Below are 25,003 nucleotides of genomic sequence, written 5' to 3'. Positions count from 1 at the left end.
TACAGGATGGAGTAAGCCTTTATTTTTAGACACTTTCAGACACAGAGGTTTTCAGCAGGTAAACTTTCCAGTGGAGAAGACAGAACATGGAAATCAGCCTCCAGCCATCAGTAGTGGCTATGCTCAGGGCCTAGGATCTTCCTTGCCCAAGTGGTGAGGGGGAGGCATGTACTTCCCTTCTTTTATTAACTTATCCCGCTGATTCCTGATGGCACGCAGACGTTTCATCTGTCAAAAGAAAGACGTATTTAAGCTAGGGGGAGATAAGCACCACAAAGCTGAGGGCTGGAGAAACTGAAGGAAAACTGGTTTCGTTTTTAAACTACAGAAGTTTTTCATCCTTGAAGTCCTCTGAGATGAAACCCATCTTTAAAGAACTAACTGTAAATCACTTCCCAAGCCCTTTAATTTCTGATATATATATAATAATGCTTTCTTGAAAACTAGTAACTAAAATGTTCCTATCATATATAGGAATATAGGTATTTACAAAAACAGTTAACAGAACATTTATCAAAATTTAAGAAACATATTTGTGCATATATAAATCTTTAAAAATATAAAAAGCTGAGGTCATCCCACATTTACATATTCCTGACCTTTCTATATGAAGGTTGCATTGCTGCTGGTGACTGTTCACTGGGTACAAATGAAGCAGAAATAGCCAATATGAGTCTCTTTTTACCAGGCTGAAATAAGGACCTGATATGTGCTCAGCCACTAGCCACTGTTGAGACCTGAGTTTTGCTTTTCTTCTTAGATAGGATATTGGTTGTTTCTCAACAAATGAAAGCCATGTTACACACGACTGTGTAAGAGCCATAATTCACATGGATTCTGTGACATAGGAAATACACTCACTAATGCTGATTGCGATATTCCTCTGCTCAAAACCCAATAGCTTCCCATCTTAATGAAAAAGCAGAATTCTCCCTTACTGACTTTTGAGGGCTACCTCTCTGACTTTGTCTTAATACCTTCTCTTAGTTCTCTCTGCTCCAGCTCAGGGGCCTTTGCATTGCTGTTCCTCTGCCTGGAACATTATTCCTTGGTATCTACATGGCACATATTCCTTAAGTCTCTGTTCGAATGTTTTCTATTGCTGAGCTCTTCTCTGGCCACCCTATTTAAAAGCATCCACTTAGCTCCCAGGCCTAGTGGTTTCTAGTCTTCTAGTTTTTTTTTCCCCATTGCATTTATCAACACCTGACATACTGTTTTTTTAAACTTGTTTGTTAATTTTCTGATCTCCTCCCCCAAATAGAGTCCATTAGGACAGGCACTTTCTGCTGCTTTTGCTTATTGTATATCTTGATACCTAGAATAATTCCTGAAATAATAGGTGCTCCAATATTTTTTGAGTGAATGACTAAGTTTTCACAAAGGCATGAAGAGTTAGTATATTCAGTTAAACATCCCATTGAACAATTAGGATATAATGTTAGTAGAAAAAACTCTAAGTATCCCAAATACTGATATAAACATTAACCAATTTCAAAAGATTGCATTCATAACATTTCTCTATGAAAGAGACTTGCAACAGAGGACTAGTCATGGTTGAGCCATTTTAACACTACATCAAATCTTCCTCTAAGCTAGAACCAATCACCACTTAGTGTTGTGGATTCAAGTACAGGCTCTAGAGTCAGTACTGCCATTTTCAAATCCCAGTTTCACCACTTAGTAGCCATATGACCTTAGGCAACAGACTTGGTTTTTTCTTGCCTCATTTTTAATTGTACAGTGGAGGAAATAACAGTAAAGCTTCTCACAGGATTTTTGAGAGAAATAAATGTATTATTACATGCTAAGAACTTGAACAGTGTTTGATTCTACCTCCCTGATTCAATAGGTTCTTCCCTCAGTGGAAGTATCTAGTCATTTGGGGTGACCTGTAAAATGGTAGTGTATCTATTCATAAATTTACAGGATGAGGAAGCGACCTTAGAGCAACTCTCTACTATTTCCTGATTAGGAAACCAAGACAAAAAAGGGAAGTCACTTATCTGAAGTCACAAAACTAGTGGTGGCAGAACCAGCATCAAAACCCAGCTCTCCTAACTCCCAATCCAATGTTCTTTTCACCTCACCACACTATCTCCTTTTAGTGTAAATTTCCAGTGAATAAAGTTTCAATGTGAGCAATGAATAACTGAAGCCCATAAGAAAAGTTAACATATATATGTGTAAGACAAATGGCTAGTAGGTGGCCAACCATGACCCACTCACTGTCCCTCAGGAACACTGTAATATTACTCATTTAAAGACCAACATTCCTACAGACATCAATAAAATTACCTGACCCCCTCTCATTTCTTCCAAATTTGGCCTCACTTTATCCAAATGCCAATAGCCTATGTTAAAAGGTAAGAAATTTAAAAATTTTGATACAGATAACTTTGTGATAAATTTAACTGAAAATCTAAATTGTCTTCCTGAACTCCAAGACTGGGGAGTAATAAAAACATTTATATTTGTTATATCTGGAGTACAGAAAAAGGCAAAATGACAGCACACACCCAAACAACTCTTCTCTAAGGGAGAATAGAGCCCAGTATGTCATGTAATTCATTCAACTCTTAAGGAGGTAGATATTATGCTGTTAACATCTTTTTTTCGCTGCACCTTTGGTCAGGCTCACCTAAAGCAATCTCATTAACACCTCCATCTTCTCCAGAGTAGAAATGAATCCAGAGATTGTTATATCAGGTTCAATGTAATAGATTTGCAGGGTTTTAACCTCTTCCCCAATTAAGGTTCAATGAATTTGAAATATTTCCACCCCAAAATTTTCAAGGACAAACATCCAAGGCTGGCTGATAATCTTAGCTTTAAAGACTACTGCAAAAATGAAAGTACACACACAGATGTAATGTCTAACCTGGTGGCTACTGCAGGGTACAATGCCATGGACATAGGTGAGAGATGAGGAAGAACACAAAGATGATGAGGAACAATAGGCCCTCCTCACATGTAAAGGCACTGAACTTCTTTGACATGGTTAACTGTAGAGAAGGTGTTTGAGCACAAAGTTTTGCCAATTCACATTGGGCAAGCCATTCCCCAATGACCCATTTAAAATTTAAAATACCTAAAAGTAGCCCCAAAGAAATAAGGAAGTAATTCAGCTTCCATCTCCAACACTTCCTCACCGTTTTCTGCCGAAGCAGACACTCTGTAAAATCTTCTAATTCTAACTTGCACTCTTTCTCTGCGCGGATACCACCGATCCCATGTGCACATTCTATCCATTCTTTTTCAAAAGCATGGCATCGACCTGGAATTTTGTGAGGCTGCTCAGCACTTTGGATTGTCATCCAATGATCCAAGTTAACGCCCAGCTTTTTCTGCACATCAAAGAAAGGCATGGCTGAAATGGAAGATAAAAAAAGAAGTAATGCTGTAAATGTGCAATCAATTGAGAAATTTCTAAGAAAAATGAGATAATTATGATAAGGAACCCTCTAGAAAGATATTTTATACTATTCTCTCAATTTCTTCTTACCAAACTTTTTCACTGGACAGGTTCATCCAGTTTATGGTAGAAGAAGAACTTCTGTGCTTTCAGAAACCCAAGGAAAAAAGAACTAGAACTAAAAAACAATGCATAAAAATGCTCTCTGTATCAATCAGGTCATTTTTTATCAAAAGTCAAAACAAATTTTTATGTTCTGACTCAATAATCCCAATTTTTTGAGACAGATCTTAAGCAACAACTGAAAAGAACAAAAAAGCACAAACACAAAAACATTTCTTTACATTTTCTTTTTTATATAAATTTAGATGACAATTTCTCCTGGAAAGTGATCCTGCATCTGGGGTCCCTCCTGTGTGTTTGCACACCATCTGCAACTTCCCATAGGAGTCCTTCACGTGCTACAGTAATGGACTATTTACTTGACTGTCTCCATTTTTGAATAGTGAGTGCCATGAGTGCAAGGACCAGGTAGGCACTCTGTAACTTACTGGAAAAAAAAAAATTCACACAACTTAAGTGTGAAACAACAAATGGATAATTAAATCGGGTGCCCGACTGAATATGACAGACATTTGGGAAAAAAGATAATATACATGAAACACATACTCTCATGTTAAATGTAAAAAGGGACTACAACAATGCTAAAAGAAAATTGTGTACAAAAGAAGACTACAAGGACCCACACATATATGGCCAATTAATATACAATAAAGGAGCCATGCTTTACAATGGGGAAAAGACAGCCTCTTCACCAAATGGTGTTGGCAAAACTGGACAGCTGCATGTAAGAGAATGAAACTGGATTACTGTCTAACCCCATATACAAAAGTAAACTCAAAATGGATCAAAGACCTGAATAATGTAAGTCATGAAACCACAAGACTCTTAGTAGAAAACACAGGTACAAATCTCTTGAATATAAACATGAGCAACTTTTTCCTGAACACATCTCCTCAGGCAAGGGAAACAAAAGCAATAATGAACAAATGGGACATCAAACTAAAAAGCTTCTGTACAGAAAAGGACACCATCAGCAGAACAAAAAGGCATCCTACAATATGGGAGAATAAATTTGTAAACGACTTATCCAATAAGGGGTTAACATTTAAAATATATAAAGAACTCACATTCTTCAACACGCAAAAAGCAAATAACCCAATTAAAAAATGGGCTGAGGATATAAACAGACACTTCTCCAAAGAAGAAATTTTAATGGTCAATAGGCTCATGAAAAGATGCTCCACATCGCTAATTATCTGGGAAATGCAAATTAAAACCACAATGAGATATCACCTCACACCACTTAGGATGGCCAACATCAAAATGACTAGGAAAAACAAATGCTGTCAAGGAAGCAGAGAAAGGGGAACCTTCCTACACTGTTGGTGGGAAGGTAAACTAGTTCAACCATAGTGGAAAGTAATATGGAGGTTCCTCAAAAAACTAAAAATAGAAATACCATTTGACCCAGGAATTCCACTCCTAGAAATTTAGGAGTTTTCCAAAGAAAACAAGATACGAAATTCAAAAAGACATATGCACCCGTATATTTATTGCAGCACTACTTACAATAGCCAAGATACAGAAGCAACCTAAGTGTCCACCAATAGATGAATGGGTAAAGAAGATGTGGTACATATACACAATGGGATATTATTCAGCTATAAGAAGAAAACAAATCCTACCATTTGCAACAACATGGACAGGGCTAGAGGATATTATGTTCACTGAAATAAGCCAGGCAGAGAAAGACAAGTACCAAATGATTTCACTCATTTGTGGAGTATAACAAATCAAAACTGAAGGAACAAAATAATAGACTTACAGACTCCAAGAAGGGACCAGCGGTTACCAAAGGGGAGGGGTGGGGAAGGCGGATGGGGAGGGAGAAGGGGATTAAGGGGCACTATAACTGTCAATCATAATATAGGTGAGTCATGGGTACGGCAGTACAGCACGAAGACAACTTGACTCTATAGCACCTTACTATACTGACAGACAGTGACTGCAATGGGGGGGAGGACTTGATAATATGGGTGAATGTTGAAACCTCAATGTTGTTCATGTGAAACCTTCATAAGATTGTGTATCAATGACACCTTAATTTAAAAAATCTTGCAATCCATGTAAAAAAAAAAGACTGGAAGGAAGTATCAAACTAAAAAGCTTCTGTACAGCAAAAGGCACCATCAGTAGAACAAAAAGACATCCTACAGTATGGGAGAATATATTCATATATGACATATCCCATAAGGGGTTGACTTCCAAATTATATAAAGAGCTCACGTACTTTAACAAAAAGCAAATAATCCAATTAAAAAATGGACAGAGGATCTGAACACAGACATTTCTTCAAAGAAGAAATTCAGATGGCCAACAGGCACATGAAAAGATGCTCCACATCACTAATCATCAGAGAAATGAAAATTAAACCACAATGAGATATCCCCTCATACCAGTTAGGATGGCCAACATCCAAAAGGCAAACAACAACAAATGTTGGCCAGGATGTGGAGAAAGGGGAACCCTCCTACACTGCTGGTGGGAATGTAAATTAGTTCAACGATTGTGGAAAGCAGTATGGAGGTTCCTCAAAAAACTAAAAATAGAAATACCATTTGACTCAGGAATTCCACTCCTCAGGAATTTACCCTAAGAATGCAGGAGCCCAGTTTGAAAGAGACATATGCACCCCTATGTTTATCACAGCACTATTTACAATAGCCAAGAAATGGAAGCAACCTAAGTGTCCATCTGTAGATGACATACACATCTACTGTGGTATACATACACAGAGGTCGTATACATACACAATGGAATATTATTCAGCCATAATTAGAAAACAAATCCTACCATTTGCAACAACATGGATGGGGCTAGAGGGTATTATGCTCAGTGAAATAAGCCAGGTGGAGAAAGGCAAGTATCAAATGATTTCACTCATCTGTGGAGTATAACAACAAAGCAAAAACTGAAGGAACAAAACAGCAGCAGACTCACAGAACCCAAGAATGGACTAACAGTTACCAAAGGAAAAGGGACTGGGGAGGATGGGTGGGAAGGGAGGGATATGGGGGGAAAAGGGGCATTACAATTAACACACATAAGGTAGCAGGGGGAGGGAGACACGGGAAAGGCAGTATAACACAGAGAAGACAAGTAATAATTCTGTATCTATAGCATCTTACTACACTGATGGACAGTGACTGTAATGGGGTATGTGGGGGGGCTTGATAATAGGGGGAGACTAGTAACCATAATGTTCAAGTAATTGTACATTAACGATACCAAAATAAATAAATAAAAAACTGGAAGGAAGAACAAAAAATGTCAATATAGTCACATATGAATGGTAGATTTACAGGTGAACTTAATTTTTTAAATTTTCTACCCATTCTTTCAGTCATTTACTGAGTAATAACGTTCCAGGCATTGATGGAGGGACAACAGTAGCTGTAATGTAAGCACTGGATTGGAGACACGCAGGTAATACGGACCAAATAGACAAGAGCTCCAAGAAGGTAATCAATTCTGTCCAGGAAATTTGAAAATGGCTTTAAAATGGGTTGAGTTTGCAAAGTGAAGGTCAGTGGGCAGAGTCTTCTAGGAGGGCACAACACGCGTCACAGCGAAAGATGCCGGGCGTTTGGGAGACACACCGAACACCCAGACGTGGCTGGAGCGCAGAGGGCATGTCCGGAAGAACGAAATGCAAAAGACATCCGCGGTGCCGAATTCACGCGGGGCCTTGAAAGCCGGGATGAGGAGCGCGGACTTCCGGTTAAGAAAAGAAAGGTCAAAACATTAGTCCGGCAGCAAGCGAAGTTAACCTGCACGGAGAGCCGAGAGGGGTGCGGCCTACAGGATTAGGTGACCCTGGCTGTGTGGGAGAAGGCAACTGCCGGGAAAGGAGAAAACATGCCCAGAGATCGGGCCTGGGAGAACGGACATGCAGCAGCCAAGAGGAAATTTCTTGCGGAGATCTCGGAAGGAAATACATTGCCCGGCGGACATACGCAGCCCCTACCGTCCCGCTGCGGTACCCCTGTCTCCTCGCCGGCCGCCTCTGGTGGATGATCTGGCCGCGACACGACGGCCTGCCGCAAAGGACGCCCGCAGCGCGACGTACCCAGCGCGACGCCGAGCCCCGGCCTTCCCCCTGCATTCTGGCCCCGGGAACGGTAGAACCTAAACCCATCGATCTGCGCCTGCGCAGCCGGCTGCGTTGGCTTCCGGAGGTACTGAGGGTGAATGGACCTTCCCTACCGTCGCGTTGGAGAACAGCCAGGCGTTAGTGGGTCCTGCTTCTTCCTCGCAGTGAACCTAGCACCCTCACGACAGCTCTTATTGGTGAGGGACTTGATAAGGCCACACGAGAGAAAAAACAGCGATCTGCCATCCCCACCTTACCCCTGCCCAGTAGTGATTTAGCTCATGGACTGTGAACTTAATGCCGCGTGGGTTCAAATTCTGGCTCGGCCACTTAGGTGTGACCCTGGGAAAGCTGCTTAACCTCACTTTCCCTCAGTCTCATCTTAGAATAAAGATATTATCTTAAAAGATAATTATAGTACCTACAGCATAGGATTGCTTTGGGAAGTAAATGAGTTGTGTGTATAGCAATGAAGCCTTTCCTGGCACGTGGAAGACTTTGTAAGGCAACCGCGGTTCTCTGATGCCTCAGCTTCTAAAGTTGGCGGATTCGGGAAAGTTCAGAAACCATGCACCTCCTCTGTTTCAGAACTTCCAGTGTGCCTCCGAAGTGGGATATGTGTAGGTACTGTAGGGTGTGTGCGATATATATGATACACTTGAGATGTGGGAAGAAAATAGAATATTTCTAATCTTTCATCTAATCATTTAAAATTTCTATTTTGTATGTGTATATAAATATTTGCAAAATAACTACTGCAGTTGTACATATAAATAGCTTGTACATAAATATTTATTTAGGGTTTGGGCTAATATTATTTATTCTCGTTTTAAGTGATGTGCTCTCAAAAATGTTTAAGAGAACTCTAGCCTTCCATACTTCCCAGCCTCGGTGTGCAGTCTGCTACCTCCTGCCCCAAACAAGAGCTAGGTGTTCCATTGTATTTCAGGAAAAGTCATTACATCCAGTCTGAATTTTTTTCCTTTCCCCTGGAATGATACCATTTCCACCCTATCTCCATTTTTGCACACCACATTCCTGCCCTGCTTCAGGACTTTTGCATAGATTTTCCCCCCAAATGGGTTAACTGCCCCTAAGCCCTAGGATTACCCACTTTGGAGACAATTTCTAAGGTCCCACAACTTACTGGTTTCATTCAAGCATCCAATTCTCCCTCCCTTTCCCCCATCACTACATATATGCAACAACTGAGATCAGAGTTCCAGTTCAAGTAGACTTTCTTGAACACCAATACATGTCCAGCAGATTATGGAATTGGTATTAACTCATGGCCCTTGCCCACAAAATACTAGAGGTGGCAAGGTATTGATCATCACCCCTCTTTTTACTTCTTCCACTTTCTTGTTTATGTTGATGAAATCTTCCCAGCCATTCAGATAGGAAGTTCAGAAGTATTTTGCCTTACCTCATCTTTCATCCAATATTTAATCACAGTTAAGCTCTCTCAAGTACAGGCATACCTAATTTCATTGTGCTTCAATTTATGTGCTTTTCAGATACTGTGTTTTTTACAAATTAAGGGTTTGTGGCAATTCTGTGTTGAGCAGATATATACTTCCCTTATGTTGGAAGAAGATGCCATCTACGACTTTCATAGCTAGAGAGAACTTAATGCCTGGCTTCAAAGCTTCAAAGGACAGACTGACTCTCTTGTTATGGGCTACTGCAGCTGGTGACTTGAATGCAGTGCTCATTTACTGTTATGAAAATCATAGAGCTTTTTTAAGAATTACACTACATCTTCTCTGCCTGTAAAAATAATAGCAAGGCTTGGATGACATCACTTAGAAAATGGTTTACTGAACACTTTAAGCCCACCATTGAGATCTACTGCTCAGAAAAAAAGATTCAAGATCTTACTGCTCATTGACAATGCACATTGTCACCCAAGAGCTCCAATGGAGATGTAAAAGAGTAATGTTATTTTCATGCCTGCTAACACAGCATCCATTCTGCAGCCCATGATTCAAGGAGTAATTTTGACTTTCAAGTCTTATTATTGAACAAACACATTTTGTAAGATATAGCTGCCATGGGTAGTGATTCCTCTGCTGGATTTGGACAATGTAAATTGAAAACCTGGAAAGAATTTAGCATTTTAGATGCCAATAACATTTGTGATTCATGGGAAGAGGTCAAAATATCAACACAAACAGGAGTTTGGAAGACGTTGATTCTAACAGTCATGGATCATACTCCATACTTCAGTGGAGGAGGTAACTGCAGATGTGGTAGAAATAGCAAGAGAGCTAGAATTAGAAGTGGAGCCTGAGGATGTAACTGAATTGCTGCAACCTTATGATAAAAACTGAATGGATAAGGAGTTCTTTTTTATGGCCAAGCAAGGAACATCATTTATTGAGATAATATCTACTCCTGGTGAAAATGCTGTGTAGTTGTTGAAATGACAATAAAAGATTTAGAATATTACATAAACTTAGTTGATAAAGCAGCCAGCAGGGTTTGAAACCGATTCCAATTTTGAAACAAGTTCCATGGGTACAATGATATCAAATGGCATCACATGCCACAGAGAAATTATTCGTGAAAGGAAGGATGCAGCACATTTCATTGCAGTACTATTTTAAGAATTGCCTCAGCTCCCCCAACCTTCAGCAGCCCAATACCCTGATCAGGCACCAGCCAGCAGCATGGAAGGAAGACCCGCCAGCAGCAAAAAGATGATGACTGGATAAAAGCTCAGGTGATGGTTAGCATATGTTAGCAGTAAAGTATTTTTAAATTAAGGTATGTACATTGTTTTTTTTAGACATAATGCTTTTAAGACACAAAGGACTATAGTATAGTGTAAACATAACTTTTTAATTAAAAAATTGATACAATGTTTTTTTAGATTTTTTAAAATTAAGGTATCATTGATATACACTCTTATGAAGGTTTCACAAGAAAAACAATGTGGTTACTACATTCACCCATGTTATCGTGTCCCCCGCATACCCCATTGCAGTTATTCTCTATCAGTGTAGTAAGATGCCACAGAGTCCCTATTTGTCCTCTCTGTGCTATACTGTCTTCCCCGTGACCCCCCCCCACACCATGTGTACTAATCCTAATACCCTCAGTCCCCTTCTCCCTCCTTCTCGACTCACCTTCCCCACCTCTCCCCTTTGATAACCGCTAGTCCCTTCTTGGAGTCCTTCAGTTTTGCTTTGTTGTTATACTCCACAAATGAGGGAAATCATTTGGTATTGGCCTTTCTCTGCCTGACTTATTTCACTGAGCATAATACCCTCTAGCTCCATGTTGCAAATGGTAGGATTTGTTTGTTTCTTATGCCTGAATAGTATTCCATTGTGTTTATGTACCACCTCTGCTTTATCCATTCATCTATTGATGGACACTTAGGTTGCTTCCATACTTTGGCTATTGTAAATAATGCTGCATAGGGATGGATATGTCTTTTTGAATCAGAGAACTTGTTTTCTTTGGGTAAATTCCTACCTCTGAAGAGTTTTATTTTTTATTTTGGTATCATTAATGTACAATTACATGAGCAACATTATGGTTACTAGACTCCCCCCATTATCAAGTCCCCACCACATACCCCATTAGAGTCACTGTCCATCAGTGTAGTAAGATGCTGTAGAATCACTACTTGTCTTCTCTGTGTTGCACTGCCCTCCCCATGCCCCAGGCCTACACCATGTGTGCTAATCGTAATGCCCCTTTTTCCCCCTTATCGCTCCCTTCCCACCCACCCTCCCCAGTCCCTTTCCCTTTGGTAACTGTTAGTCCATTCTTGGGTTCTGTGAGTCTGCTGCTGTTTTGTTCTTTCAGGTGTTGCATTGTTGTTATACTCCACAGATGAGTGAAATCATTTGAAACTTCTCTTTTTCTGCCTAGCTTATTTCATTGAGCATCATACCCTCTAGGTCTATCCATATTGTTGCAAATGGTAGGATTTGTTTTCTTCTTATGGATGAATAATATTCCATTGTGTATATGTACCACGTCTTTATCCATTCATCTACTGATGGACACTTAGGTTGCTTCCATTTCTTGGCTATTGTAAATAGTGCTGTGATAAACATAGGGATGCATATGTCTCTTTCAAACTGGGCTCCTGCATTCTTAGGGTAAATTCCTGAGGAGTGGAATTCCTGAGTCAAATGGTATTTCTATTTTTAGTTTTTTGAGGAACCTCCATACTGCTTTTCACAATCGTTGAACTAATTTACATTCCCACCAGCAGTGTAGGAGGGTTACCCTTTCTCCACATACTGGCCAACATTTGTTGTTGTCTTCTGGATGGTGTAAGGTGATATCTCATTGCAGTTTTAATTTGCATTTCTCTGATGATTAGTGATGTGGAGCATCTGTTCATGTACTTGTTGGCCATCTGAATTTCTTCTTTGGAGAAGTGTCTGTTCAGATCCTCTGCCCAGTTTCTAATTGGATTATTTGCTTTTTGTTTGTTGAGGTGTGTGAGCTCTTTATATAATTTGGAAGTCAACCCCTTATCTGATATCTCATTTATGAATATATTCTCCCATACTGTAGGATGTCTTTTTGTTCTACTGATGGTGTCCTTTCCTGTACAGAAGCTTTTCAGCTTGATATAGTCCAACTTTTTCATTTTTGCTTTTGTTTCCCTTGCCCGGGGAGATATGTTCATGAAGAAGTTGCTCATGTTTCTGTCCAAGAGATTTTTGCCTGTTTTTTTCTAAGAGTTTTATGGTTTCATGGCCTTACGTTCAGGTCTTTGATCCATTTCAAATTTACTTTTGTCTATGGGGTTAGACAACGATCCAGTTTCATTATCTTACATGCAGCTGTCCAGTTTTGCCAACACCAGCTGTTGAAGAGGCTGTCATTTCCCCATTGTATATCCATGGCTCCTTTATTGTATATTAATTGACCATCTATGTTTGGGTTAATGTCTGGACTCTCTATTCTGTTCCACTGGTCTGTGGATCTGTTCTTGTGCCAGTACCAAATTGTCTTGATTACTATGGCTTTGTAGTAGAGCTTGAAGTTGGGAAGTGATATCCCCCCTGCTTTATTCTTCCTTCTCAGGATTGCTTTGGCTATTCAGGGTCTTTTGTGGTTCCATATGAATTTTAGAACTATTTGTTCCAGTTCATTGAAGAATACTGTTGGTAATTTGATAGGGATTGCATCGAATTTGTATATTGTTTTGGGCAGGATGGCCATTTTGACAATATTAATTCTTCCTATACATGAGCAAGGGATGTGCTCCCATTTATTAGTATCTTTTTTAATTTCTCTCATGATTGTCTTGTAGTTTTCAGAGTATAGGTCTTTTACTTCCTTGGTTAGGTTTATGCCTAGGTATTTTATTCTTTTTGATGCAATTGTGGATGGAATTGTTTTCCTGATTTTTCTTTCTGCTGGTTCATCGTTAGTGTATAGGAATGCAACAGATTTCTGTGTATTGATTTTGTATCCTGCAACTTTGCTGAATTCAGATATTAGTTCTAGCAGTTTTGGAGTGGAGTCTTTAGGGTTATGTACAATATCATGTCATCTGCAAATAGTGACAGTTTGAGTTCTTCCTTACCAATCTGGGTGCCTTTTATTTCTTTGTGTTGTCTGATTGCTGTGGCTAGGACCCCCAAAACTATGTTGAATAAAAGTGGGGAGCGTGGGCATCCTTGTTTTGTCCCTGATCTTAGGTGTAAAGCTTTCAGTTTTTCGCTGTTAAATATGATGTTGGCTGTGGGTTTGTCATATACGGCCTTTATTATGTTGAGGTACTTGACCTCTATACCCATTTTGTTGAGAGTTTTTATCCTGAGTGGATGCTGAATTTTGTCAAATGCTTTTTCAGCATCTATGGGGATGATCATGTGGTTTTTTCCTTCTTTTTGTTGATGTGGTGGATGATGTTGATGGATTTTCGAATGTTGTACCATCCTTGCATCTCTGGAATAAATCATACTTGATCATGATGGATGATCTTTTTAATGTATTTTTAAATTCAGTTTGCTTGTATTTTGTTGAGTATTTTTGCATCTGTGTTCATCAGGGATATTGGTCTGTAATTTTCTTTTTTTGTGGTGTCTTTGCCTGTTTTTGGTATTAGAGTGATGCTGGCCTTGTAGAATGAGTTTGGGAGTATTCCCTCCTGTTCTACTTTTTGGAAAACTTTAAGGAGGATGGGTATTAGGTCTTCACTAAATGTTTGATAAAATTCAGCACTGAAAACATCTAGTCCAGGTGTTTTGTTCTTAGGTAGTTTTTTGATTACCAGTTCAATTTCATTTCTGGTAATTGGTCTGTTCAGATTTTCTGTTTCTTCCTGGGTCAGCCTTGGAAAGTTGTATTTTTCTAGATAGGTGTCCATTTCTTCTAGGTTATCCAGTTTGTTAGCATATAATTTTTCATAGTATTCTCTAATAATTCTTTGTATTTCTGTGGTATCTATAGTGATTTTTCCTTTCTCACTTCTGATTTTGTTTATATGTCTAAACACTCTTTTTTTCTTGATAAGTCTTGCTAGGGGTTTATGTATTTTGTCAATTTTCTTGAAGAACCAGCTCCTGGTTTCATTGATTCTTTCTATTGTTTTAGTCTTCTCAATTTTATTTATCTATGCTCTGATCTCTATTATATCTCTCCTTCTGTTGACTTTGGGCCTCCTTTGTTCTTCTTTTTCTAGTTTCATTATTGTGAGTTTAGACTATTCATTTGGAATTGTTCTTCTTTCCTGAGGTAAGCCTGTATTGCAGTATACTTCCCTCTTAGCATGGCTTTCACTGCATCCTGTAGATTTTGCGATGTTGAGTTGTTGTTGTCATTTGTCTCCAAATGTTATCTGTTTTTATTTGGTCATTGATCCCTTGATTATTTAGGAGCATGTTCTTAAGCTTCCATGTGTTTGTGGGCCTTTTTGTGTTCTTTGCATAATTTATTTCTAGTTTCATACCTGTGTGGTCTGAGAGTCTGGTTGGTACAATTTCAACCCTTCTGAATTTACTGAGGCTCTTTTTGAGTCCCAGTATGTGATCTAGAAAATGTTCCGTGTGCACTTGAGAAGAATGTGCATCCTGCTGCTTTTGGGTGATGTGTTCTATAGATATCTGTTAGGTCCATCTGTTCTAACGTGTTGTTCAGTGCTTCTGTCTCCTTATTTATTTTCTGTCTGGTTGATCTATCCTTTGGAGTGATTGGAGTGTTGAAGTCTCCTAAAATGAAATGTTGCATTCTATTTCTCCCTTTAATTCTGTTAGTATTTGTTTCACATATGTAGGTGCTCCTATGTTGGATGCATAGATATTTATAATGGTATATCCTCTGATGCACTGACCCCCTTATCATTATGTAATGTCCTTCTTAGTCTCTTGTTACTTGCTTTGTTTTGAAGTCTATTTTGTTTGATACAAGTACTGCAACTGCTGCTTTTTTCTCCCTATTAGTTGCATGAAATATCTTTTTCCATTCTTTCACGTTTAGTCTGTATATGTCTTTGAGTTTGAAGTGAGTCTCTTGTAGGCAGCATATAGATGGGTCTTGTTTTGTTTTGTTTTTTTTCCATTCTGCAACTCTATGTCTTTTGATTGGTGCATTCAGTCCATTTACATTCAGGGTAATTAACAATAGATATGTACTTATTGTCATTGCAGGCTTTGGATTGATGGTTATCAAAGGTTCAAGGGCAGCTTCTTTACTATTTAACAGTCTAACTTAACTTGCTTATTGTGCTATTATAAACACAATCTAAAGGTTCTTTCTTGTTCCTTCTTTTTCTTCTATACTCTATATATTAGGTATCATATTCTGTACTCTTTGTGTATCCCTTGACTGACTTTGTGAGTAGTTGATTTAATTTTTCATTTGCTTAGTAATTAATTGCTACTTCCTTTACTGTGGTTTTATTTTATCTGGTGAGAGCTATTTAGCCTTAGGAGCACTTCCATCTATAGAGGTCCCTCCAAACTATATGGTAGAGATGGTTTGTGGGAGGTAAATTCCCTCAACTTTTGCTTATCTGAAAATTGTTTAATCTCTCCTTTAAATTTAAGTGATAATCTTTTCGGGTAGAGTATTCTTGGTTTGAGGCCCTTCTGTTTCATTGCATTAAATATATTATGCCACTCCCTTCTGGCTTGTAAGGTTTCTACTGAGAAGTCTGATGATAGCGTGATGGGTTTTCCTTTGTAGGTGATCTTTTTTTACTCTCTCTGGCTGCTTTTAATACTCTGTCCTTGTCCTTGATCTTTGCCATTTTAATTATTATATGTCTTGGTGTTATCTTCCTTGGGTCCGTTGTTTCAGGAGATCTGTGGACTTCCATGGCCTGAGAGACACTTTCCTTCCCCAGATTGAGGAAGTGTTCGGCAATTATTTCTTCAAAGACACTTTCTATCCCTTTTTCTATCTCTGATTCTTCTGGTACCCCTATAATGTGAATATTGTTCTGTTTGGATTGGTCACACAGTTCTCTTAATATTCTTTCATTCCTAGAAGTCCTTTTTTTTCTCCGTGCTCTTCTTTCTATTCCTGTTCTCTAATTTCTATTTCATTTACCATCTCCTCTACCTCATTTAATATGCTTTTGGATCCTTCCATTATATGTTTCATTTCAGATACTGTATTTTTCAAATTTTCTCTTTCTTGAATTCCTCCCTGAGGTCTTGAATATTTTTCTGTAACTCTGTGAGCATGTTTATTATTTTTATTTTGAAATCTTTATCAGGAAGATTGGTGATTTCAGTTTCACTTGGCCCTCTTTCTGGTGTTTGTGGAATTTTGGTTTATACAGGTTCTTTTGCCATTTCATATTTTGATTGATTATTCTGGAATAATTTAGTGAAGGCAGCACCCTCTAGTGCCCAGAAGCTCTATTCTCTGGAGCTACCCAGCACCTGGAGTGATGGCAAGGGTAATAGGTGAGCGGCCTGTAGGGAGGAAAGAGCTCTTTCCTGCTTCCCGGCTACAGTGCCTGCCTCCACTGCCAGGGCCAGTGGACCAAGTGCACAGGGAGGAGCCTCTGTGTTATGCCCCTGTAGCTGCCATAGGCAATGCCGCCCTCTGGCTGTCATGGTGCAATGGTGGCAGCAGCAGGTTTGCTAACCAGTGCCAGCAGGGAAGAAGGAGCAGCAGGCTGCATATCTCATTGGGGGTCACCTCAGTGCACATTGCCAGCCAGAGGGATGGAGCACCTGAAACTCCTGAGAGTTCCCAACCTGCTGGGCTGATTGTGCCAGGATGATTTTGTCCACCTGTCCTTTCTCCTAGCAGCAAGCTCTGTGTAATCCTTGCCCCTTTGGCAGCCATCTCACTCACTGTTGTGAAGTCCTTCAACTTGCCCACCTTTCTTTTGTCCCAGAGTGACTGGTTGTAGGTACCTGTTCTCCACAAGTAGCTGAAATCTCACTCTCCAAATATTCCACCTTTCTTTTCTTTCCAACCCCACTAAACTGCAGAGCACCATGTAATGTGATTCATGCTCCCAGTGCAGATCTCCAAGGCTGGGTGTTCAGCACTCCTAGGCTTCTACCCTCTCCCTGCTCCATTTCTCTTCCTCCCTCCAGTGAGCTGGGGTGGGGGGAAGGGCTTGGGTCCCGCTGGGTTACAGCTTTGCTACTTTATCCTTTTCTGTGAGGTCTTCTCTTTTCCCCAGATGTAGGCAGTCTGTTTCAGTCTTCTTTCCAGTCACTCTTTCAGGATTCATTATATTTGCTGTATTTTCATATTATATGTGGTTTGGGGAGAAGGTTTTTGTCTCACTTCTCACGCCACCATCTTTAAGCCTCTTTCAGGGTAAGCCTAACTTTTATATGCACTGAGAAACAAAAAAATTCATTTACCTACTTTGCGATACTTCATTGCAGCAGTTTGGAACAGAACCTGCTACATCTCTGAGGTATGCCTGTATTCCTTCGACACATTTCCAGTTTATTTCTTCCTTTCTCCCTCCCAGCTCACTTGTCTGTCTTGCACTGATTAATCATCCTAAAATATTAACATCATTGTGTAACTCCTCAGAAAGCAGACAGGTTAATACAAAGATGGTCAACTCAAGACACCTCCAGAGCCACACAAAGCTCACTGTAAGGAAATGAAAACAAAAGCACCATGATCAATGAAAACTGGCAGCTGTAGCTAGGCCTCAGTTTTACTGATGGAAGCATTGGTGGGGAATGTGACAAACTGGAGAGCATATGTCCTATCTAAAGATGGAGGCAGCTACTCAGTTCCATCCTATTGCTGTTGAAAGAGCCCACATTGTCAAATCTTTAGATTTTTCAAGAGAAGACAAATATTTTATTATTGTTTAAGTGTGAAACCCCCCACTGTAAATGTGAGGCAACTAATATTTAAAATGTGCTGGCCAAACAACACCCACACTGGAAATGGCCTCTGAGCTGCCAGATTTCAACCCTTGGATTGATGGACAATTGAAGGTGGGAAAAGAAATTTACTTTGAACTCTGATGGCTTTTCACATCCAGACTTGCTCCCTTTATACCCACCCTCCCTATTGCTACTGGTTGCTTTTCTCAAACTCAAATCTGGTCATTCAAAAAACAATTATCGAGCGTTCTTCACATGCCGAAGCCCTTGTTGAATTCTTGGGACGAAGACACAGAATGCTGTGGCAAGTGGTAAGACAGAAAGATGAACAAAACAAAGGATAACACAAAGGAGGGAGTCATTCATACTGCCTAGGCTGTGTGTGAGGTTTCAGTGTTTTAAGACACGGTCCAAATTCTTGGGATTAGCATTCAAGATCCTTCATAATTTGATTTCTTCCCATTTCTAAATTCTCAGATCCCAATTTAACAATCCCTACTCAACCTCCTTGTGCTCTCAGTCATCCATCCAGAATTGGGCTCATTCCTACAGACATTGTAGGAGCACTTTCTTCCATCTGGACCTAATCTGTCCAGACTCTTTATCTTGCTGTTTTCTGGTGAAAGCTTCCCCAGGCTTTTACTAGGCCTTTCCTGAGGTCCCACCAGCCCTGTAAACTTCTCTTACAGATATTGCTAACTGTGGATACAATGGTTGGTTGGTACACACAGCCCCATGTGCAAGGATGTTGGTGACAAGTCTTTCTCTACTTCCAATGTTGGAAAACCACAATTCCCAGAAACCTCATGACAGAACTGAGCCTGTGCCGTTGCTGCAGTGACCATGGCACTGGCTCAGATTCTCACAGGTGACTTAACTGTGGACAGCTAGGGTACGTTGTGGCCACTGCCTCCTGTGCTCATTTACCTTTTCATTACCTTGCTGTGCCAATCCTTTTCTTCATGGAGCAAAGAAATCAGGTTATGTGCACAGAGGCAAGGCTGATCTGTTGTCTCCTTCCATTTTGTGTTTGGGAAACTGAGGCTGGGAGCCCAAGTGGAACAGGACTAGGCTTCCGTCACGACCTGTTCTCCCCAACGTAGCCTTGTTCCCATCTTCAAAGCATAAGAGGACGGATCCATGACCCAATTGAAGGCCCTCATTCCCACCCCTCTGCAAACTAGCCTCACTGCTGTGTGAACTCTGGCTGTGGACCATCACAGGCCTTCTAAAGTGCCCCTTGGTCTCTATTCACAGGACTTCTCTCCTTGACCTGTAGGGTTTCCTTTTGTTCACACAACTCTCAATAATGACCCAAGAAAAGCCTTTACACTACCCTTCTACAGATAAACTGTCTATAAATTAGTACATGGGGAATTTGAGGCCTGAATCTGATACTACTGCCACAATTTGAATAAACTGGGTAGTCTGCAGATCCTAGCACATTTGGGGAACATGGTGAGTTTGTAAGTTTTCCCCCCACTCTAACCCTCAAGTTCATGGCTGTAGAACAGATACAACAAGCCTAATAAGCAAAATAATCTGAAAGTAATGGGTCCCAAGGCCTGGAATATAATGGAAACCAGAGTGACCATTTAAAAAAGAATGTGCCAACATGAAAAGATGCTCCACAATGCTAATTATCAGGGAAATACAAATTAAAACCACAATGAGATATCACCTCGCAACAGTTAGGATGGCCAGTATTGGAAAGACTAAGAACAACAAATGCTGGCGAAGATGTGGAGAAAGGGGAACCCTCCTACACTGTTGGTGGGAATATAACCTAGTTCAACCACTGTGGAAAACAGTATGCCGGTTCCTCAAAAAACTAAAAATAGAAATATAATTTGACCCAGGAATTCCACTCCTCAGGAATTTACCCTAAAAATGTAGGATCCCAGTCTGAAAAAGACATATGCACCCCTATGTTTACCACAGCACTATTTACAATAGCCAAGAAATGGAAGCAACCTAAGTGTCCATCAGTAGATGAATGGATAAAGATGTGGTACATATACACAATGGAATATTATTCAACCGTAAGAAAATAAATCCTATCATTTGCAACATGGATGGAGCTAGAGGGTATTATGCTCAGTGAAATAAGCCAGGCAGAAAAAGACAAGTATCAAATGATTTCACTCATCTGTGGAGCATAAGAACAAAGCAAAAACAGAAGGAACAAAACAGCAGCAGACTCACAGAACCCAAGAATGGACTAACAGTTACCAAAGGGAAAGGGACTGGGGAGGATGGGTGGGGAAGAGAGGGATAAGGGGGAAAAAGGGACATATGATTAGCATACATATGTAGGCAGGGGGTATGGGGAAGGCAGTATAGCACAGAGAAGACAAGTAGTGCCTCTATAGCATCTTGCTATGCTGATGGACAGTGACTGTAATGGGTTATGAGGTGGGGACTTGATAATGGGGGGAATCTAGTAACCACAATTTGCTCATATGATTGTATATTAATGATACCAAGAAAAAATTATAAGTAAGAAAAAAAAATGTGCCAACTGCAGGGGTAGAGAAAATATCAGGTTGAAGATGAAACAAATTAGAACTACTGAAGCAAACTGAAGTAGGGAGGATGGGTCTGTCAGGCTCATGGTAGTAGAGGTCACTTGAAGTTGATAAACATTCCTAGAACTATTCATTCTGATATGTGGAACAGCCTCTTCAATTTAATTAGGCTTTCCAAGTGGTATGGTTACATGAAGAAAGCACTGTTAAGGTCAATGGGACAGTCTACTACACCTGACATATTTTTCATAAATTAATACACCAAAGTCTGATTTTATAGACCAATATAGCTATACCTTCTTGAGTATAGATCAGAATAAAACTACTTGGAGGGAACCTACCTTCCCCAGGAAATACCCTTTTCTTGTCCAGATGCATAGAACCTTTACCAAGTTAAGTTTTATCACGTGATAGATTTAGACTGTGAGCTTCTCTAGTGTAAGGATTGTAGTCTTTTACCCTGGTTACAGAGAGTCAACCTACAGAAGGCTTGAAATTATTTGATCTGAGAGTTAAGAGTTTCAGGGAAGGGTACTGAACTAGAAAAGGGGAGGAGAAGCCATATTATTTAGTCACTTTTTAAAGAACCAAGAATAGAGATAAGAACCCAAGGTGCTAAGAGCTCAGTATAGTAGTAGAAGTAGAGTCATGAAGACAGGTAAATGCACTTATAATACTTTATAAAAGGCATAAAACGAAGTGCTAAAATGAAGAGCTATGTAAGTAGTACACCTCTTCAAAAAGGTCTCCCTTACAATCGAATTTAGGCATCTAGTTACTCCCTATCATTACCATTTTATTTTCTTCAAACACTTTATCTTGGATTAACTTAATTAACTAGTTTGCCTGTCTTATCTTCCTAAAATCTAAGTACAAGAGCAGGCATCTTGTCTGTAAATCTCACTGATATATTCAGACAGTACTTGGCAAATAGTATGTGCTCAATAAATCTTTATCAAATGAATAGGTAACTGCCTTGAAGGGAACAGTTGCCACTTGAGTAGGCATCAAGTGAGAAGGGATTTAATTCCAGGCAGAGGAACAACTGGTGCATCATTAAAAAATGATCAGCTGAGCTGATGCTGAGGACAGGCTGAGAGGAAAATTTTTCAATAATCCATGCAAAAGCTAATCAGTTCCTGTTTAGGCAGATTTAAGATAATCTATGCAAACAAAACAATTCTCAGCAGCACCACCTATGGAATTGGGCTGGATTAGTTAAGTGAGAAAAGACAAACCAAAAGAAAAAAGATCTTTGAAAGTTGCCTATAGGAAGAGGGAAGATGAGACTAGATTCAAGGGCCATGTTCTTATCAAGAGCCACGTTTTATCATCTTTCTCAATGTACAAGCTTCTCTCTCTGAATGGACAAAAAAGAGGCTCTTAACTGGTTAACCTGTCATTGGTATTTGCTTACTGTTTCCCCAACTCTTCAATTCCCAGAATAAGGGCCAAACTCCTAGTTGTCAGTGCCCTTCATTAACTAGCTCCTATGACAGCTTCAAGCTCTTCCACATCACCTGGTCTACTACATATCCCTTGCACACCACAATTTCCCACCACCCCGCCTTTGCTCATTTCAAGCCCCAATTCCTACTTTTGACTGAGTACCACTCACCCTTTGAAACTCATTCCAACTCTGCCTCCCTAAATTAAGGCTTCCGTGATTAATACAGATATTTAGAACCAACTCTTATTTGCCTTATTCCACTACTTGTACCATTCACACAACACTAAACAACTTTCTACTTTCTCTGCTTCTATTCCTTTCTAGAATGAGCAGGCCCTTCTCAGGTTATCAATATTAAACTGACTTTTATGTATTTAGGTATGTTAATTCCAACTCAGGTACTGGAGATAGAAGACAGATTAGGGCTACTTAAAAATTTGTCAGACTTTAAAAACAAGGGTCTGTCCTCCAAAAGTAACTCAGAAGACACCAGTAATGCTAGCCAAATGACTGAGAAACACTCAGAGCCAATATAAACACATCTTTCCCTACTTACCTCCCACTAACATGAAGTCATGTTAGGTACCAAGTCAGGTTAAAAGCCTTCACCAACCAAAGCTCTGAGGCAAAAAGCACATAGGAACTTGTAGAAATTGAGCACCAGGAAATTTGGACCAACATACTGCTAAGGCCAACTAAAAACCAGTTGAAATATAAAAACCATTTTCTTCAAAAGCACAAAAAGGCTAAGTAGGTAATAGAGAATTACTGAACCAAAATCTAAATGAGAACACATAAAGCTGATATAACTGAGCTGCCCTTTTCCTTAGGCATTTGCCAATTGGAAGGTGGCCCAAGATGCCTGAGCTGCACTCAAAAGCCTCACAGACTGAAGAAAACCAAAATCAAAACCTAAGTTCAGCTAAACCTGGGAACAACCCCCCTCCCTACCCCCTACCACCTTAAACTGCGATTCCCAAGTATTGTACTTGCAAGGTATGGTGAAACAAAAGTAAACCAGTCCTCACATGTTGACTTGAGACCTGGTTTGTGCCATCTGGATGATCCACAGAACCTCCAGCCTTCAATCTGACTTCTTTAAGGTTTGGTAATATTCCCAGGCACAATCAGGAATCCTTCCTATAGGTGGATGCCTCATCCTTGCCCTATTTATTTCTACAGATAATTTTCCAAATATACAGTCCAGCTAACAGATACCCAGGCAATGAAGAGATGACACTGTAAAAGCATCAGAAAAAAGCAAAAACCCATGAAGACTTCAGACATTGACATTTTAGACAAAGTACCACACCCTCCTTACAGTGAAGTACTAATCATTTATTTGAAAATATGGTTTGGGGTGGGTGGCTGGAAATTCTTCCCTAGGTAAACTTGCTCCTTTTCATCCTGAGGGTGTTAGCCCTGTCCAAGGTCCAGTTTAAACTGTAGCTATGAGACTATATAATAGCACTCCCCAAAGCCATTTTCAAGGGAAGAATCACTAGGGCAACAGAGAAGTCATTATTCCTTAATAGTATTTAACAAACTATCTTTCAATAAACACAAAATTGTCAAACTTTAAAATTTCAAAATTAATATGCTTAAAAGCCATTCTAAACCTCACCTGAACCCCCAAACGTATGCTCCACATCCCCATCCTGAGAATCATTGCTCTAAGAAATTCTTCAAAAACCTTTTCCATAAGATACTCTTTGGCAATGAGTTTTCGTTTGTAAGTGTAGGATTTTTTCACCAGACCTCAACCTGAGGTGTAACTCACCTAGGAATAACAAATTAGGGCACATGTCCACGAATCCATGATGCACCAAGCTGGCTTTGTGAACTTTCAAAAATGTCTATCAGTAGGGCAGGGACCCACAAACTTTTCTGTACAGGGCCAGAGTATTTTCAACTCGGTGACCCATACTGTCTATCTCTGGAGATGCAGGGTGAAACCAGCCACAGATGCAAATGAATAGGTGCGGCAACATTCCAATAAACTTTATTTACAAATACAGGCCATAGTTTGCCTACCCCTGCTATAGGAAATAACAAAATACAGATTCACTGAAAGACATTACTGATTTGTCATTCATCTTTTATGTTTTCTTAGTCAAACACTTAAAAGTACAAAGTCTAATAAAAGAATGTGAGATTTTGATGTTAAAGAGGCTATTCATACTGTGAAGTTGGGAATTGCTCCTGCAAAAAGGAAGGTTTTGTTCTTCAGATCTGATGAAGATCACTGTAAAGAAACCTGCTGTACCATTCTCAGGTACATATTCTATGTCCCAAACTGCTGTGCTAAATACTTTCTTTACATGGACTTTATCATCTCACATCTGAAAACAAAACCCCGTGACATAAATACAATTAACCCTCATTTTACACATGAGGAAACCAAGGCTCAGAAAGTTCACTAGCTTGGCAAGGCTCACATATGCAAATTAGTGGGAGAGCAGACTAAACTCTAAGGCTGCACACAACCAAAGGTAATTCCTTTTAACTACCAGACTACCCAACCAATCCTCCCTGGTGGGCAGAGAAGGTTCACCACATGTTGGCCCAAATTCTTTTATGCCCTGATGTTCTTCTCCTTGGGGAGTATTCAATAATTATCAATGCCTCAGAACCTTTTATTTTTCCTGTATGCCTCTGAACTAGGCAGGGACACTTACTCCTTTCATTCCCAGTAAGACTTTACTGAAAGAGGTAACAAATGGAATTCAGAGAAAAAATAACTAGTTCACTAGGAATGGCTGTTCTGAAATCACAGATCCTTTAGTCCATCTTTATAGGTCTCTGTAGGTTGAACTATTCCCTGGCCTTGACCTACCTCCACGAGACAGACACTTCCCTAACTGGGAATGCCTCGAAATTCAAGCCCTAGAAATCAAGGTCTAGGGGAAAACTCCTTTTGCAAGTCTAAGGTCTAGCTTAAAGGTCTGTATTTTCTGTCCTAGGAACTGTCTTTTCTCTGCATAAAACACTGATACGTCGAGTCCCTTTTGAGGAGATCCCCAAACACAGCCATGGTGGTGGTCTGATCCAGTGGCCCCAAAGGGCAACCAAATCATAATAGAACAGCCTAGT

At 39.8% G+C, this 25,003-nt stretch overlaps 1 protein-coding gene across 1 annotated transcript; it reads right to left on the bottom strand.

Annotated features, from left to right (window-relative positions):
• NDUFS5 (NADH:ubiquinone oxidoreductase subunit S5) lies at positions 1–7,671 on the bottom strand. Its single transcript, XM_017675961.3, has 3 exons — positions 7,506–7,671; positions 3,153–3,370; positions 1–228 (listed from the first exon to the last, which is right to left on the bottom strand). The coding sequence occupies exons 2-3, from the start codon at positions 3,366–3,368 to the stop codon at positions 124–126; spliced, it is 321 nt and encodes a 106-aa protein (XP_017531450.1). The 5' UTR covers positions 3,369–3,370; positions 7,506–7,671; the 3' UTR covers positions 1–123.
• Between the last annotated feature and the right edge of the window lie 17,332 nt (positions 7,672–25,003).

Source organism: Manis javanica, chromosome 4, assembly GCF_040802235.1.
Source record: "Manis javanica isolate MJ-LG chromosome 4, MJ_LKY, whole genome shotgun sequence".
Lineage (NCBI taxonomy): Eukaryota > Metazoa > Chordata > Mammalia > Pholidota > Manidae > Manis > Manis javanica.
This window is presented reverse-complemented; position numbering and strand designations above follow the sequence as displayed.

Coding starts and splice junctions, on each gene's coding strand:
- NDUFS5 (XM_017675961.3), bottom strand. CDS start 3,368: ATGCCTTTCTTTGATGTGCAGAAAAAGCTGGGCGTTAACTTGGATCAT. Junction 229..3,152: donor GTCTGCTTCGGCAGAAAACG/GTGAGGAAGTGT, acceptor TTCTTTTGACAG/ATGAAACGTCTGCGTGCCAT.